Source organism: Phacochoerus africanus, chromosome 3 (assembly GCF_016906955.1).
Source record: "Phacochoerus africanus isolate WHEZ1 chromosome 3, ROS_Pafr_v1, whole genome shotgun sequence".
Lineage (NCBI taxonomy): Eukaryota > Metazoa > Chordata > Mammalia > Artiodactyla > Suidae > Phacochoerus > Phacochoerus africanus.
In genome coordinates this window covers 125,339,485-125,358,094 of record NC_062546.1, presented here as the reverse complement: position 1 = coordinate 125,358,094, position 18,610 = coordinate 125,339,485, and the positions used below count along the sequence as shown (strand labels likewise).

At 40.7% G+C, this 18,610-nt stretch overlaps 1 protein-coding gene and 1 pseudogene across 5 annotated transcripts in view; one reads left to right on the top strand and one right to left on the bottom strand.

The window, feature by feature from the left end:
- The first annotated feature begins 1,207 nt into the window (after window positions 1-1,207).
- LOC125123746 (uncharacterized) lies at window positions 1,208-1,305 on the top strand (annotated as a pseudogene).
- A 3,781-nt stretch (window positions 1,306-5,086) lies between these two features.
- Window positions 5,087-18,610, bottom strand: part of IWS1 (interacts with SUPT6H, CTD assembly factor 1) — a 53,606-nt gene continuing 40,082 nt past the window's right edge. For 4 of the 5 annotated variants that reach the window (XM_047772622.1, XM_047772624.1, XM_047772623.1 and 1 more), the window contains exons 10-14: window positions 18,219-18,336; window positions 14,208-14,319; window positions 13,580-13,636; window positions 10,635-10,746; window positions 5,087-5,456 (exon numbers count right to left, since the gene is read on the bottom strand). In XM_047772622.1, the coding sequence (XP_047628578.1) occupies window positions 5,325-5,456; window positions 10,635-10,746; window positions 13,580-13,636; window positions 14,208-14,319; window positions 18,219-18,336 (531 nt within the window). In that variant the 3' untranslated portion in view covers window positions 5,087-5,324. Of the gene's footprint in view, window positions 5,457-10,064; window positions 10,221-10,634; window positions 10,747-13,579; window positions 13,637-14,207; window positions 14,320-18,218; window positions 18,337-18,610 lie in introns of all 5 variants that reach the window. The other variant, XM_047772625.1, reaches the window with a different exon arrangement.

Sequence of the window (18,610 nt, the reverse complement as noted above, 5' to 3'; positions counted from 1 at the left end):
AAAAATAAAGTTGTACGCTTACCTTAAATCAAATCAAGTTAACTCAAAATGGATCAAAGCCCTAAATGTAAGTAAGAGTTGAAACTATAACTTTGTGTGTGTGTGTCTTTTTAGAGCTGCACAGGCAGCATATGGGAATTCCCAGGCTAGGGGTTGAATCGGAGCTGTAGTGGCTGGCCATAGCAACACTAGATGCTGCGTCTTTGACCTACACCACAGCTCATGGCAACGCTGGATCCTTAACCCACTGAGCGAGGCCAGGGATAGAACCTGTGTCCTCATGGATGCCAGTCAGATTCATTTCCACTGAGCCACAATGGGAACTCCAGAAACTGTAACTCTTTTAAGAAAATACAGAAAAAACTTCACAACACTGGATTTGGCAACAACTTCTTGGATACAGGAAAAACACAATCAAAGAGGGAAAAGATAAACATATCAAAGTTAAATCAGAGGGTACAAAAAGCAGAGTGAAAATGCAATCCAAGGAATGGGAAATATATTTGAAAATCACATACTTAATAAAGAGTCATTATCCAGAATTCATAAGGAACTCTGACAGCTCAAGAAAAAACTTTAAAATGGGCAAAGGATTTGAATAGATATTTCTTCAAAGAAGTAAGATATCCAAAGCACCAATAAGAATACAGAATGGGAGTTCCCTTCATGGCTCAGCAGTTAATGAGCTCGACTAGTATCAGTGAGGAATCAGGTCAATCCCTGGCCTAGCTCAGTGGGTCAAGGATCAGGCGTTCCTGTGAGCTGCGGTGTAGGCCAGCAGCTACAGCTCCAATTTGCCCCCTAGCCTGTTAACTTCCATATGCCATGGGTGCCCCCCCAAAAAGACGGAAAAAAAAAAGTACAAAATGATGTTATTAGGGAAATCAAAATCAAAATTAGAATGATTCATTAGGATGGCTACTATCAAATAAAAGGGGGGTGGGGAGTAGTTTCTGTCATGGCTCAGTGGTAACGAACCCGACTAGTATCCACGAGGATGTGGGTTTGACCCCTGGCCTTGCTCAGTGGGTTAAGGATCCAGCATTGCCATGAGCTACAGTGTAGGTTACAAATGTGACTCCCTGAGTTGCTGTGGCTGTGATGTAGGCCAGCCACTGCAGCTCGGATTAGACATCTAGCCTGGGAGCTTCCATATGCCACACTAATGGCCCTAAAAGAAAAAGAAAAACAAAAACACCAGAGGAGTGCTCAGTTCAGCGGCATATGCTAAAATTGGAATGATACAGATTAGCATGGCCCCTGCACGAGGATAACATGCAAATTTGTGAAGCGTTCCATATTTTTAGCAGCAGTTCCTTTGATTTTTCTAAACTGAGGGGCATCTGTACCAAGGTAATGTAAATTTTGACTTCTGGTCAATTTGTTTTAAGCTCTTTTGTCACCAATAAAAATCTTAATAAACACAAACATAAAACCCAGAAAAGTGTTGGTGAATTTGTGGACAAATTGGAACCCTTCTGCACCATTGGTGGGAATGTAAAATAGAAAATAGCACAGCAGTTCTTCAGGAAAATCAAAAAGATCAAATTACAAATATGATTGGAGTTCCTGTCGTGGCTCAGTAGTTAATGAATCCAACTAGGAATCATGAGGTTGCGGGTTTGATTCCTGGCCTTGCTCAGGGGGTTAAGGATCCAGCGTTGCCATGAGCTGTGGTGTACGTTGCAGATGTGGCTTGGATCCCACGTTGCTGTGGCTCTGGTGTAGGCTGGTGGCTACAGCTCCGATTCGACCCCTAGCCTGGGAACCTCCATATGCAGCAAGAGCGGCACTAGAAAAGGCAAAAAGACAAAAAGACCAAAAAAAGAAAAAAAATTACAATTATGATCCAGAATTCCACATCTGGTATATACTTTAAATAACTGAAGGCAGAGTCTCAAATATTTTTAAACCCATGTTTATGGAAGTAGTATTCACAGTAGTCAAAAGGTAGCTGCAACCAAGTGTCCAACAGATAGATAAACAAAATGTGGCATATACAGACAATCAAATATTATTCAGCCTTAAAATGGAAGGAAATCGCTTCACATGCTCGAACATGGGCAGACCTTGAGCGCATTATGCTATGAATGAATATTCCAATCAAAAAAGGGTAATGTATGATTACATGAGATACCTAGAGTGATCAAAATTAGACTGATGCTTCCCAGGGCTGAGGGGAGATAGGAATAAGTTAATGTCCAACAGGTAGTTTCAGTTTTGCAAGCTGGAAAGATTTCTTTCTTAAAAATTGTCCTTTATGATGGCAGATTTTATGTGCATTTAACACATGTACATACAACTTCCCCAAAGTAATCAACAATCATTAGTGGAAAAAAAATGTGATTCTATATCACTACATCCAAGTGGTCAAAGTTAACATTAACATTGGGACAAACTATAGATTCCTCTTTGGGGGAGAAATATGCTTAGACATTTGGGGATCAAGACGCAAGCTGTCAACAAGTTATTCATACGTGATGAAGCAAATGTGGCAAAATGTTAACACTTGGTATACATAGAAGGGTATATGGGAGTTTACCATTCTTGCAACATTACTGTAAACGGGAACTATTTCCAATTTTTTTTTTTTTTAAAGGCTCTTCCAACCATATGTCAATGATCAATTATACAGAAACTAGTAATTTTTTCTTATCATTTTTTAATTCCTCAGGTATGATTACCACATTAACACCCGGCACCATCAGGGGTCTTATCCTACATAGATGAAGTTTTCAGGTGTCTGGAGCATAACCTATTCCATTAAATGCCAAACTACTGTATTAATAACTTTAAAATCTTTTTAAAAAGTACTACTTTACTTTTCTTGTTCAGAATTTTTAACGATCAGGGTCAACGTCTGCTTCAGTAGATGGCTGTGTTCTGCTTTATTCTCACAAGTGTTTTTGAGGGTCTTAATATAAAGCCAAACAACACTGCATAGAAGTTTTCCATCTCCATCGACTAGTTAGCTGTTACCTTCATGTTCCTGCTTTTTAAAACTACCACATTTGTGCTTGATGAAAGGGTAAAGTGGGAGTTCCTGTCATGGCGCAGCAGAAACAATCCGACTAGGAGCCATGAGGTTGTGGGTTCGATCCCTGGCCTTGCTAAGTGGGTTAAGGATCTGGCATTGCCATGAGCTGTGGCGTAGGTTGCAGATGAGGCTCAGATCTGGCGTTGCTGCAGCTGTGGTGTAGCTGTGGTGTAGGCCAGCGGCTACTGCTCGGATTAGACCCCTAGCCTGGGAACCTTCATATGCTGTGGGTGCGGCTCTTAAAAAAAAAAAAAAAGGAAGGGAAAAGTGATCCTGATCCTTTTATGAGTAAAATACACAAACTTCAGGCTATTTTGGTTGTTCAAAAGCTCTTATGACAAATAAGATTCTCACGTGTTTTTGAAAACCAAGGTTGCCCTTTCCCAATCATAAGATTTTATATTTAAAACCAATTACTGGGAGTTCATGTTGTGGTGCAGTGGAAATAAAACAGACTAGGAACCGCGAGATTGCGGGTTTCATCCCTGGCCTCGCTCAGTGGGTTAAGGATCTGGCGTGGCTGGCGGCAACAGCTCCAATTGGACCCCTAGCTTGAGAACCTCCATATGTCGTGGGTACGGCCCTAAAAAGGCAGAAAAGACAAAAAACAAAAAAACAAAACAAACAAAAAAACCCCAACAAACCAATTACTGGAGTTCCTGTTGTGGCTCAGTGGGTTAGGGACCTGACGTTGTCTTTGTGAAGATGAAGGTTTGATCCTTGGCCTTGCTTAGTGGGTTACGGACCCAGCCTTGCTGTGGTTGTGGCAGAGGCCACAAATGCAGCTCCAATTTGACCCCTAGCCTGGCAACTTCCATATACCACAGATGTGACTGTAAAAAGAGACAAATAATTAAAAAAAAAAAATCAATTGCTGATTTTTGGATTTAGTCATCTTGACTAACCACGGATTTTTCATAAATAAGTCTGAGTCTTTTTAATAAAAATGACTTGAACAACATAGCCATAAGCTATATTACTCTCTATCCCAACCGACCAACTGCTTTATCAGCAATTACTTAAGTGATTTTCAATTATATCTATGTTTCCTCTAAGAGTATTTCTCAATTTTTTCTCATTCTGGAAAATTTAAATTAAATTCACCCAAGGAAAAACAAATTTAGTTAAAATCAAATAATTACAATTTTCTCTAACAAGAGAAATACTAAGAAATAAGATTTTGTTAGCATTTTGTTTCACCTTCCAGTAGGACACTGCTATTCAATTCTGACACTGACGACCTGAAGTCAGCATCAGATCCATGGTTTAAGGGCTCAGTCCTCCACCAACTGGCCCTACTGGAGATGATGGCTGCAAATGGAGTCCATCCCCACTTTTGACTGACTGGTTACAAATCTGGGGGTTCTTACAATCCCCTCACATTCAAGAATTTGCTAAAATGACTCACAGAACTCAGAAAAGCACTGCATTTATGATTAGTTATATTATAAAGGATTCAAATGAGGAGGACCAGCCAAATGAAGATACACATAAAGTGGGGTGAGGCCCAGGAGGAAACGCAGAGCTTTTGCACCCTTTCTTTGCGGAATCAAGGCACACCATCATTTTAGCACACAAGTGTGTTCACCAACCTGGAAGCTCCACTAAGCTTCTGTGTCCAGAGTTTTTAACCCAAGTCTCACCATTTGGGCATGTTTGATTACATCACTGGGCACATGACTATAAGCCAATCTCCAGCAACAGCCTCCTATTTCCATCAGGCCTGCCCAAAGTCCCAACCCTCTAATTATGTGGTAGGTCCTTTCTGGTGCCCAGCCCCAATCCTAACGTTATCTTGGGTTCAACCATGACTTACCTCACTAGCATCACAAAGACATTCCCATCACCTGGGAAATATCCAGGGTTTTAGAAGCTTGTTGTCAGGAACCAAAGATGGACACCAGACAAATTATACCACAATTGGGTAGGTTGAACTTTGAAGGGTCACAAACCACTGTAATATCTAAGATTTTTTTTCCCCCACTCACCAACAACCAATATTCGTCCCCATGGAGAATGCATCCTTGAAGACAATGAAGAGACAGCCCCCCAAAACCAGAATGGAATTTTATTGTGTAAAGTTTATAGAAGTATGACTAGTATTCCTCTGTACAAAGTGCACAACAAATGGTTTTAAATACAACCGAGAGAAATGCGGGTCCTATGACAACATTTGATACAAGCTCAATCATTTACAGTTTCACTAAAAATTTTCTTAAAATATCTTTCTCCAAAGAGTCCATCACGCATTCTTTAGAGTAGAGATGAGGAAACATCCCAGGTAAAGTCACAGTGGCATTTTATTGCCCTCGATGCTGATTTTTACTGCATGTGCAGATCTGCTTTTTTTCCTGATGTCTGTGAACTTTCTCATCTGTTTATCCAGTCGACTGATACCCTTCTTGGAGCTCCCCTGAAACTAAGAGTGGGGTAAAAATTAAAGAGCAAATTAGTGAAACACATAAAGCTAGTTTTGTTTTTCATCTTTTTTTTGTCTGAAAGTTAGCAGTCAGAAGAGCTCCTAGGTTTGGAATAACCAGAATATGTCAGTGACCCCAACAACAGAGAGAGTGCACACAGCCCTGTTAGAAAAGCATATTAAAATTTCAATGAAGAAAACATCTCCCTTTCAAAGACCAAACATGGATGTGACCGCTTGACATGTATACCTTCAAATAGTGCTGGCATAAAAAAATAATGATCTTCTAAGGCAAGGAGAGTCACTGAAAAAAGGCTTAAGCATAACAAATGAGGTTAGAAATGCTGAGTACTTGCTGGAACTCTAGTTTCAGATTGGACACCGGTCAGGGTTCTATAACCCTGTGCAAATCATGGCCCCTTATTTGAACTACTTTCAGGGCTGCTGAGAAAAGGAAATGAGATAATAATATCAGATAAACACAGAAGCTGGCATTCAGTCAACCTGTGCTCACAATAATATCAGCTATACTACTATTTAATGCTATTTTGCAATCAACTAGTTTGACACAGAAAGAAAACTAAATTAAGTCTCCTGATCCACGGAGCTTACTTGCATCTCTTCCTGGTTGCCCTTTATGTTTAAAGGTTTTCTGGCTAGGTAATTTTCTTTTATATTTTGAAAAGCTTGTGTGTCTTGAAGAGATGTGTTCTCCAAGAAATCAACACTTTTTAGAAATGCTGAAAAAGTCTGCCATTTATGTCAAAGAATAGGGCAAACTCTTCTTGTTGACTACAGTATTGCTAACAATTCTAATCTTTAAGGATGTTGAGTGGTTAAAAAGAGAGGGGTTTTCAAATTCTTCTCCTTAGAATTTGATGTTTATTACTGAATCACCTGTGAAGCCCAAGTCATGAAATGCTAAAATAAGGTAGAGACTAGGAGATACTCTAGGGTTGGTACCAGCGTGGAGAAGTTCTTTTGACCTGGAAAGCCCTTCAAGATTTATCTCTCCTCTGGACTCAAATGCCACCTCAGATACAAGCAAGGAACTAAAACATTCTTGAACTAGAGCTATGTTGATCACCCACCCTAGATTTTCTAGGTCTATCCCAATTCCAAATATTATATCAATTTTAATACTTGGCACTAGACTCTGAGGGAGCATAAAAGTTCATTATCAGATGAAAAAGAGCTGCAACTATCACCCTATTGAATATGCTAGATTTCTGGACAGTCCCAAATATATGACTTCCTTTCAGACAATGTGCCTGGATTTTTAGCACTTGTAGTCAGTCCACATCGGAAACCTTACCTGCTCAGACTTTTGACAATTACTCAATTCCCAGCAGCTCTCCACATCAGCATGGACTTCTCCTTATCCACTCCCAGGACCTTCTCTAAAAGTCTGAGCCCTCTAGCCTCAGCAACTGGGACACACCCAGGATGTGCTAATTCCTCCAAGTTTCATCTCATAAGACTTGTAGCTGGCAGATGGCCAGGTACCCCAAGCCTGAAAATACACAGAACTTGGTACCTAGCATGTCAAATTCAAAGACTTCTCTCTTGATGTGTCAACCCTATACCACTTCTTTAGGATAGCAAGACAGGTTTGCCTAAAAAAATATGCTACAATCGTATTACAATACAATATTAAGTCACTGAAGAATGTTTACTCAAATGAACTTTTACCATTTTAAGTAAAACACAAACCCAATAACGTATACAAGAATATAATCATAATTTTCCTTAAAAGTTAAAAAAAAAACACCACCATAAACAAAAAAACCCCAAACCAGTAATAAAGTTCATGTATGCATACAAAAAAGACTGAAAAGAAATAACCCCAAGTTAACATTAAGGCATGGTGGAACTGCTTTTGAGTGCTGGGTGATTTTTCTCGTTACACTCAAAATTTTCTCCTTATAAGGAGAAAAAACTAAGTTTAAAGCATTATTGAAAATATATTTAAGGAGTTCCTGTTGTGGCACAGTGGAAACTAATCCGACTAGGAACCATGGGGTTGTGGGTTGGATCCCTGGCCTCGCTCAGTGGGTCAAGGATCCGGCGTTGCTGTGAGCTGTGGTGTAGGTCGCAGACTCAGCTCGGATCTGGTGTTGTTGTGGCTCTGGCATAGGCTGGCGGCAACAGCTCCGATTAGACCCCTAGCCTGGGAACCTCCATGTGCCACAGGTGCAGCCCTAAAAAGACAAAAGACAAAAGGCAAAACAAGTAACAAAAATTAAAAAATAACACATCAAATTGCTAACAGTCATGACTTGGAGAAGAGTAGGACTCTGGGAATGGGGTTTAGTCTATAGTATATTTACTTATATAAAAATTACATTTAAAACAAAATTTGAAAGCCATTTTACTCCCTCCAATTTTCTTTTTGGGAAACACGTTTTCCAGGTAGCACTCATTAGTGTCTATGCAACATGAAAGACTTGAGTATGTAAGGAATCTTCTTCAACAGGGAAGGTATCAGGCGGTTTAAGGACAATTTACTGAAATGTAATTCAGAGGACTACCAGTCCCTAAAACATGCCTTAATACTTATTATTTTTGACAGAGCTCTAGAAGCCAGACACAGGCTGAAATAAATACCAGCCCATTTTGATCTGGGGAGTGTTGGCGATGAAGGAAGAACTCTGCTTGAGTTCCCCTCTCCTCATATGGCCACCTCTTGCTCTAGAAGGTGGTCAGACCCCCTCTTCCCACCTCCCCATCACTTACTTACAGGGAGCGTGGGATCAGAACAGGCAACACTAGCAGACTGGCACTTGCCCTTCAGGACATAGGGTCACTAAGATTTTTTTATTATTAAGCTGGTACAACCACTATGGAGAACAGTATGGAGGTACCTTAGAAAACTACACATACAACTACCATATGACGCAGCAATCCCATTCTTGGGCATACACCCAGACAAAACTTTCCTTAAAAAAGACACATGCACACGCATGTTCATTGCAGCACTATTCACAATAGCCAAGACATGGAAACAACCCAAATGTCCACTGACAGATGACTGGATTAGGAAGATGTGGTATATACACACAATGGAATACTACTTAGCCATAAAAAATAAAATAATGCCATTTGCAGCAACACGGATGGAGCGAGAGACTCTCATCCTGAGTGACGTTAAGTCAGAAAAAGACAAACAACAAATAATATCACTTATATCTGGAATCTAATATACAGCACAAATGAACCTTTCCACAGAAAAGAAAATCATAGACTTGGACAACAGACTTGTGATTGCAAAGAGGGAGGGGGAAGGAGTGGGATGGATTGGGAATTTGGGGTTAACAGGTGCAAACTATTGCCTTTGGAATGGATTAGCAACGAGATCCTCCTGCTGCGTAGCACTGGGAACTATGCCTAGTCACTTGCGATGGAGCATGATAATGTGAGAAAATAGAATGCATACATGTATGTGCAACTGGGTCACCATGCTGTACAGTAGAAAAAAAATGTATTGGGGAAATAATAATTGATTACAATTAAAAAGAAGATTTTTTATTATTACATTTTCTCTGCCATATTATCGTTCTCAATTCTCAAAAATAAGTGTGCTAGGGAAGAAAAAGTGTTATGAAAGAGGGAAAAAAGGAAGGAAGAGACAGAAAAGTAAAGAGAAACAGGGATGGTTGGTGGGGAGGAGGGATAGCAAGGGACATGGGAATGAATAAAAGTAAGGAAAAAGGTAAGGAAGTAAAGATGAAGAGGTTCTCAGTGCCAAACTAGTGCTCTTCTCCCCTTTATTTAGTCTCAGTGAATAAGACTGTGTACCTTGTTTTCATAGCAGCTTAAGAGCAAAGTGAACTGGCAGGAAGGTGACTGTAGAATGTGGAAACAGCTGCCAAAGCAGGGGTCATGGAAGAGTCACAAAAGGCAGGCAGTACACCTGGACTCTCAAGTGTACACTGCAACAAAGGGGCCACACCCGCGGCACATGAGGAAGTTCCTGGGCCAGGGATCAAACCTGTGCCACAGCAGCAACCCGAGCTGCTGCAGTGATGACACTGGATCTGTAACCTGACTGTACCACACGGTAACTCCAAAGGCCCTACTATTAACCTCAGAGCACGACAAGTCAGTGAGTCTGGCCTAAGGAATGTTTCAAAGTCTTTTTCATTTCAGACCATGTACTGAGTATGTATTAATTAAACTCATCTCCTAAACATTGAGTGTTGAGGCTTTATGCAACGAGTCCTCAAATGCCACTGACAACAAGCCACCTCCCTTCCAAGAAGGCACCAAGACTTTACTGACCAGTTTATATGCCTGTAAGGCAGACCACTATAATTCCAGGCCCTAACAAAGACCTTTTAATAAAAAGGGCACCAGTCAGAAAGACAGAAACACTTATCAGCAAGGTAATCTATTATTCTCTAGGGTATGGATAAAGGAAGGGAATCCCATATCAATTTCTAGATATTCAAGAGGACTAGAATGTCATAAGTGAATGTTAGGGTCATTTTTTTCAGAAACTCAAGGTGGTCCCAGCCTTTTCTGGTTAAGTAAGCACACACACACTTGTTTTCACTCTGGCTGCTGACAACTCAAGCCCATGCACAGAGCATGCTTCCATGTGGATACCTCCCATACACTCTGGTAGGGCCAGGCCTACAGGGGCATCCGGTTGCCTTCAATGCTGAACTTGACAGCACGGTGCACTTTGCTGAGACGTTTCTGTTCTGCAAATCGCCTCTTATGCTTTTCCAATCGGCTTAGGCCCTTTTTAAGAATACCAGGCTAGAAAGGGTAGTTTGAATGGAGAGTAAAAAAAAAAGATTACTTGGAAGCAAAGAGGATCACTGAGTGGTATTTACAGAGATGGCAGAGAAAGTGTCTACCCTAAATACTTTACAACAGATTTGCTTATAACAGCTAAAGAGAAAGGGAGGGTTCTAAAAACCCTCAGAACACTCTAGGCTTCAAGAGTCAGTTGAAATAAAAGGATTAGTAAGAAGAATCTTCCCAACTTTATAAGCTGCTCTAAGTCTGGGGTAAAGCTCATCAGCAATATAAGAGAAAATAGCTCTTTTTAAATCAGATAAACCTTAAGAGCTGTTAAGGGTTTTCAACATGAAGTAAAAGACACACAGTAACCTGCATTTGAGATTCACTCCCCTGCCCCCCGCCGTCCCCCCTCGGCTGCTTGCTTACCCTGGATGACTCCATTTCCACATTCCACTTGGGCCTGACAACATAGTCCTTGTTGGAGGGCATGGGCACCCTTGCCCGGGCACAGAATCCAGGATCTCCAGGTCTAAGAGCCCTGAGAACGGAAAGAAGAGCATGCTGCTTATGTAGCCAACCAGGGCCTGGTCCATCCATTCTCGGCTGCACATGTGTTGGACCTCCTTTGCCCCCCAAGGTCACCCAACCTGCCTCCTGCTGTATGTTTTAGCTGGCCTCACCATCATTCCTATTGCTGTATAAACTGCTCAACTTTCTTCCCAAAGCCCACTTCCTCTGCATTTTCAGGATTCTTTTTCACCTCTCCTCAGCTTCGGATATAATCATAACCCTCTCCTTTCTAAGGCTGGTTCCTTCACCAGGACTTTGAATCTCAATTTCTCTGGTCTAATGGAACTTACCCATGTTCACTTGTGAGGTGAAAAATCAGGTAGTCTATCAAACTGACTCCCTAAACTGAATATGCCCATAAAGTAGTTTTACATGGTTTTGCACATGCAACTCAAAACAGTAATTTTTTTTTGTTTCTTATTTTCTTTTCTTTTTTTTTAAATGGGCACACTCGCAGCATATGAAAGTTCCCACCAGGCAATGCCAAATCCTTTTAACCCACTGCACCAGGCCAGGAATTGAACCTGCACCTCTGCAGCAACCCAAGCCACTGAGGTCAGATTCTTAACCTACTGTGCCACGGCAGGAACTCCCCTCACATGCAGTTTTAAGAATTAACACAGAGAGATCTAGTGACTCTCCCAAAATAACAACACACAAAACTATAGTACAATATCATAACCAGGATACTGATGTTGCTATAATCCACCAACTTGTACTTACATTTCCCCCATTTCACTTGTACTCATTTATTTGTGTGTGTGTATATTCAGTTCCATGTAATTTTATCATGTGTGTAGGTGCCTGTATTCACTACAGACCACCTCCCTACCCCATTTTCCTAGTCCCTAGCTTCTGGTGATCAGTGAATCTATTTGTTTATGTAATTTTGGCAATTTAAGAATGTCATATAAATGGAATGATACACCATGTAACCTTTAGGAATTGGCTTTATCCACTCAACATATGCCCCTGAGGATCCATCCAAGTTGTTACATCTACCAAAATTGTGTCCCATTTAATTGCTGAGCAGTACTCTATGGTATGAATAAACCATTCACTTGCTAAAGGACATCTGGGTTGTTTCCAGTTTTGGACTATTACAAATAAAGCTGTACTCATACAGGTTTTTGCACAACCATTAACCTTTCATTTCTCTGGGATGAATGCCCAAGAATCTTGTGCAAAGTGCTGGGTTGTATGGCAGTTGCATGCTCAACCTTATAAGAAACTCTCAACTATTTTACAGAGTAGCTATACCATTTTACCCACAGCAATGACCTAGTTTCTCTGCACCCTTGCCAGCATTTGAAGGTATCACACACAGTAACTTTTATGTACAAATTTGAGAACTACCATGCTAGACTAAAGTAAGACTACCATCCTTCAAGAGTAAAGCCTATTTGATGTCTGGGCAGTCAAATCACTCAACTTTTAGGTAACTACCCACCCCAGTGGTAAATAGAGTGGGTATATGTGTGTCTGTGTCAGTGTGTGTGCTGGGGGTGGGGTGGTAGAGAGGCTGGAGGGGGGAGAGGAAGAGGAGGCTGAAAAATTTTAAATAGTTTCTATTCCCTTGTATGGTTTATCCATTGTTAATATCAAGCTTCTGTAACTTCCATATACAGGAACAGATTAGCCGGCTAGAAAATTTCCCGTAACCCTTATTTTCCCCTCAGCCGCTATCGGCAAAGCATAAGCAAAGCACACTTTCTCATTCTCCTTTACAATCTGGGTGCTGTCTGACTGCTGACACCCACCCCCGCCCCTCCATCATGGCTTCCTTCTCCTCTAGGTTTTCCCTCAACCTGTGACCACATCTTCTCACAGGCCTTCACTGGCTACTCTGGTTACACCCCTTTCTGAAGAGTTCAGCTTATTTCTTACTCTGTACTTTCCTGATTCAACAATCTTTGCTATGGAGGTAACTACATCAAATCTATGTCTCGAGCCCAAATTCCAGTTCTAGGCCAGGATATTTATAGGACTATCTCAGTCATCTTACATTTAACATGCTCAAACAAAGCTCACCTATGTCTTCATATCTACTCCTCCTCGCCACTCTAGTGAATGGCAGCGCCATGATTTTGGCTACATTAAGTTAGAATTTTGGATGGAATCCTCAAACTCTAGCTAACCCTTCACCCACTAAGCCACCAACTCCCGGCAGTTCTGTGCCTGCTAGGTCTTCTCAACCTTCTGCTTCCCTATTACAGTCTCGGTTTAACTATATCACTTTCAGTTCCTTTGCCCTGCAACCCACCCTACATCATGCCATCAGCATCAGCACTCCAGGTCAAATCTGATGACATCATGTCCATTCCCAAAACTTTCTAAGAAATCACAAAGAGAAGTGAAAATTCCTCAAATTGATTTAAAGCACTTTTGAATTTGGTCAGTATCTGCATTTCCAACCTTATCTTCCACCCCATTACTGCCTTCAGTCTAGTTGCCACCACTAAGATAGGCCTTGCTGCTTACCTCACATCTTCACTTAAACTCTCCCTTGTGACTATAATCCCTCTAAAGACCTTTTAAGAGAATGGACTACTTTTAATTTGATTCTGTATTTCCAGAGCTTAACAGAGCAAGCAGCAACAAAATCTTTATTGAATGAACTATTTCTCAATCTTCTTATATCCTCCAGAGCACCCATTACAATGTGGATATTCAATGTTACACTAGAATCAACCCCCAACCACCAATGTAAACATAGCATCATTTGCTGTTTTCTTAAAACAAAGCAGCAAGCAGAACATTAGCAATATAATCTAAGTAGAAAATCAATATAAAAATCTTACTTTTCCTCTCCTGTCAGCACCTTTTCCAGATCTCTTCGTGGTGTCTGACCACCAGTGCTGGGAAAAAAATAACTGATGAGATACTAGGAATGTTAGACTCTTATAACTAAGAAAAGAAAAGAGTAAAGTTAAATACCAAACGTAGACCTTCATGTTGGATCAGGGAAAATAATTCCTAATCTTGTGAAGGTACTATTTATTTTAGTGATCATCTGCACACCAGGTGTCATTAGGCAGTAACTCACCTGTAATGACCCTGCCATTGCGGATGCAACTCCATCCAGTTTATTGATACAATTTGAACCAATGACATTTTTCTCTCTTAAGAATTTTGGAAAGGAGACTGAAGAGGGGGGAGATTTTTCCTCTGTAAGTGGCTAGAACAACATAAGCAACCTCTAAAACTGTGGTAGAGATTTGATCCAACCAGAAAAGCTGGGAAGGGATGTGATGCTTCACTACACACCACCACATTTAAACTTAAAGGATATTATGTGCTATGAGATATATCAAGCTGAGAAGAAAGAAAATCTTATCATCTTTCAGGTTTCCTAAATGATCTTATTTATGAAAAAACAAGTTATCACAACGATATTTACTCCACTTACTTATACCTGTTCCCTCATACCTGCTCATTCTTCGCCGCTGAGGCATCTGTTCTAGATCCCTTTGCTCCCTTTCTTCTCTTGTCATTCCTTTGTAGTTTGAGGTAAGACCAAATATAGGCCGGGACCATTCATCTACAATGAAGCAAAATTATTTAGTCCATAAAAGTAGCACTTCTACTACCATTCCCTGAAATAATCATATCCTAGTGTAATGTCATATTTTTGGCATTTAGAATATTTTTTCCTTAAAGATACCATTATTTTAGGACCATTTATTGGATAAACATAACAAAATACCAGCATCAAAACTAGCTCCAGCTGCAGAAAATTCAAAAAGATAACTTAGGAGTTCCCATCATGGCACAGTGGAAACAAATCTGACTAGGAAGCATGAGATTTGGGGTTCGATCCCTGGCCTCGCTCAGTGGGTTAAGGATCTGGCCTTGCTGTGAGCTGTGGTGTAGGTGGCAGACGCAGCTGGGATCTGGCATTGCTGTGGCTCTGGCACAGGCTGGCAGCAACAGCTCTGATTAGATCCCTAGCCTGGGAACTTCCATATGCCGCAGGTGTGGCCTAAAAAGACAAAAGAGAAAAAAAAGATAACTTAAAACATGTAATCATGACAGAGGTTTCAGTTTTCTGGGCAGATTATATTTCCTTATAGGTGGTTATATGACGCTGGGTATAATAATTTCCTGTGCTATACAGTATAGCCTTGTTGCTGATCTATTTAGGCTTAGTATTTTTTATCTGTTAATCCCAAATTCCTAATTTGTTCCTCTTTCCTCCCTCTCTCCCCTTTGTTAACTATAATTTGTTTTCTTCTTTTGTTTGTTTTTTAGTTTTTTTTTTTTTTTTTTTTGCCTTTTTAAAGGCCGCACCTGCAGCATATGGAAGTTCCCAGGCTAGGGGTCTAATCAGAGCTACAGCTGCCGGTCTATGCTACAGCCACAGCAACACCAGATCCGAGCCGTGTCTGAGACCTACACCACAGCTCACAGTAACATGGGATACTTAACGCAATGAGCAAGACCAGGGATCGAACCTGCAACCTCATGGCTCTTAGTGGATTCGTTTCTGCTGTGCCACTAGCCGCTCCCTTGGCATATGGAGGTTGTCAGGCTAGGGGTCTAATTGGAGCTGTAGCTGCCGGCCTACACCACAGCCACAGCAACGCGGGATCCGAACCGAGTCTGCGACCTACAACATAGCTCACGGCAACACCAGATCCTTAACCCACTGAGCAAGGCCAAGGATCGAACCCGCAACTTCGTGGTTCCTAGTCAGATTCGTTAACCACTGTACCACGACAGGAACTCCGATTATTTTTTAGATTCTACATGTAAGTGCTATCATATAGTATTTGTCTTTTCCTAACTTATTTCACTAAGTATAATATTCTCCAGTTGTATCCATGTTTCTGCCAATGGCATAATTTCATTCTTTTTTATGGCTAACACTCCATTGGATTATACACCACACCTTCTTAAGCCAGTTGTCTGTTGCCTGGCACTTGGATTGCTTCTATGTCTTGGCTACTGTAAATAATGCTGCTATGAATACTAGGGTACTTATATCTTTTCAAATTATGGTTTTCTCTGGATATATGCCCAGGAGTGGGATTGAAGAATCATATGGTAACTCTATTTTTAGTTTTTTAAGGAACCTCCAACAGTTTTCCATAGTAGCTGCATCAATTTAAACTCCCATCAACAGTGTAGGAGGGCTCCCTTTTCTCCACACCCTCTCCAGCATTTATTATTTGCACACTTTTTGATGATGGCCATTCTGTCTGTTGTGAGGTGACTCCTCATTGTGGTTCTGATTTGCATTTTTCTAATAATTAGCAAGGTTGAGCACCTTTCCATGTGCCTGTTGGCCATCTTTATGTCTTCTTTGTGAAAATGTCTATTTAGATCTTTTTTTTTTTTTTTTTTTGTCTCTTTAGGGCCATATCTCTGGCATATAGGAGTTCCCAGGCTAGGGGTCCAATAGGAGCTATAGGTGCTGGCCTACACCACAGCCACAGCAACACAGATCCAAGCAGTGTCTGTGACCTACACCATAGCTCACAGCAATGCCAGATCCTTAACCCACTGAGCAAAGGCAGGGATTGAACTCTCATCCTCATGGAAACTAGTCAGGTTCGTTAGCTGAACCACGATGGGAACTCCTATTTAGATCTGGTGTCCATTGTTTGGTTGGATTTTGTTTTATTTTTTGAGTTGAATGAGCTGTTCTTATATTTTGGATATTAATCCCTTGTCGGTTGCACCATTTACAAATACTGAAAACAGAAGATACTGAAATTCCTATACTTCCTTATTCTAATCAAAAACAAAAACTTTTACTGTTTAGTCAGTAAAAGCCCAACACTGTATACTTAAAAAAAATAATAATAAAATAAATAAAGAAAAGAAAAAAAAAATGACCTTTACAGATAGAATTCAGGTGTTAACGAAACTAAGAAGGAAGCAAGAAGGTGCCTCAGGGAGACTTTGAAAACTGACCCACTTTCCCCACCCCTGGGTTCAGAATCACTTATTACCATTGGGAACAGTCTGCTTCTCTCTGTCTAGGGCAAAAAGAAGGTTGAGAACCACTGCATTAAAGCATCAAAAAGTTTATTATTTAATAGGCAGTAAGTCAAAGATTATTAATAAGATCAAAGAGGTAATACTTCTATAGTTTATAAATTTAAATTTCTCTAAAAGCTTTTGATAATTAAAAAAATTCAATAGAGGAGTTCCCGTGGTGGCGCAGTGGTTAACAAATCCGACTAGGAACCATGAGGTTGCGGGTTCGGTCCCTGCCCTTGCTCAATGGGTTAACGATCCAGCGTTGCCATGAGCTGTGGTGTAGGTTGCAGATGCGGCTCGGATCCCGCGTTGCTGTGGCTCTGGTGTAGGCCGGTGGCTACAGCTCCGATTCGACCCCTAGCCTGGGAACCTCCATCTGCCGCGGGAGCGGCCCAAGAAACAGCAAAAAGACCCCCCCCAAAAAAAATAAATAAATAAAAAAATTCAATAGAAAAATAACTACTGTATTCAGATACAGAAGTAGTTACTATTTTTGATCTAGTCTTCAAGTTTAAAAATTCCTTCCCAACAGGAAGCACAGGAAGAGTTAAGGAGGATGATGAAGACAGGTGATGTGTCATAAACAATATGGTCAGATGAATTTCAGTTAGACTGCTCTGGGCTTCTCTGGTAACACTGAATAATAATACACAAAAGGCTTTGGAGTCCATTATAAAAATAACAAAATAACAGCAATGGCTAACATTTCTTAAGGACTTACTATGTTCTAGGCACCATGCTTTATATACATCTTCTTATTTACTCTTTACAATTCAAGCTAAACACATAATTCTCTTCTACAGAGGAGGAAAGCAAGGCTTAGATCTTTAAATCATTAGCCCGGGAGTTCCCTCCGTGGCTCAGTGGTTAATGAACCTAAGATCTATGAGGATACGGGTTCGATCTCTGGCCTTGCTCAGTGGGTTAAGGATCTGGCGTTGTCATGAGCTGTGGTGTAGGTCACAGACACGACTTGGATCCCGAGTTGCTGCGGCTGTGGTGTAGGCTGGCAGCTATAGCTCCAATTCAACCTCTAGCCTGGGACTCTCCATATGCCACAGGTTCGGCCCCAAAATAGAAGGAGAAAAAAAAAAATCACTAGCCCAAGAATATGCAGTAAGGTAGGTGGTAAATTTGAACTAAATAATCTCTGACTCTAGGGCCTACATTCTAATTCCTCTCTCTCTACATGTTCTTGATTCACGATTAGAAAATAAATGATTTTACTTGTTATATTTAATACTGGATAGCACACTTAAATATACCGAGAGGTCTTTTAAGACTACAGGGGAAAAAAAGCTTGGTACCTATAAGAAGTTATCAAAAAAATTTTCTATTCCATCTCACTGACTCATTTTAAATGATTACTGGTAAAATAAAAAAGTTACCTTTTGTATACACACATCTGTCTATATACATAAACACAACAAACAGAAAGCAAAATGTACATACTGATTAATTTCCCTGCCATGTCCTTGTTGGACCTTGACTCCTTGGGGTGTTTATAGAGATACATCACTGCTCGTCCAATCCCACTATGCTTCAGGGTCTCCTGGCTCACACTAGGTAGCTGGGGAACATAAACACACACATACATATTAATTATGCAGAAGCTGGGAGTCCTGCCATTCTATTCTAGAGGGCCTCCAAGAAGACCTGGTTCACTCACAACAGAATAAATAACCAAAAAAGTTCCATTTTCAGGATCACAGACATTGAGCACAAAGATACTTCATGTTCACATCAGGAGTTAAGAGTCCAGTACTACTACGGAGTTGAAGTAAAACTCACAATGTGACAAGTGTAAACCAGGCATTCTCAAGGGTTAGCAGTTTAAAACAAGG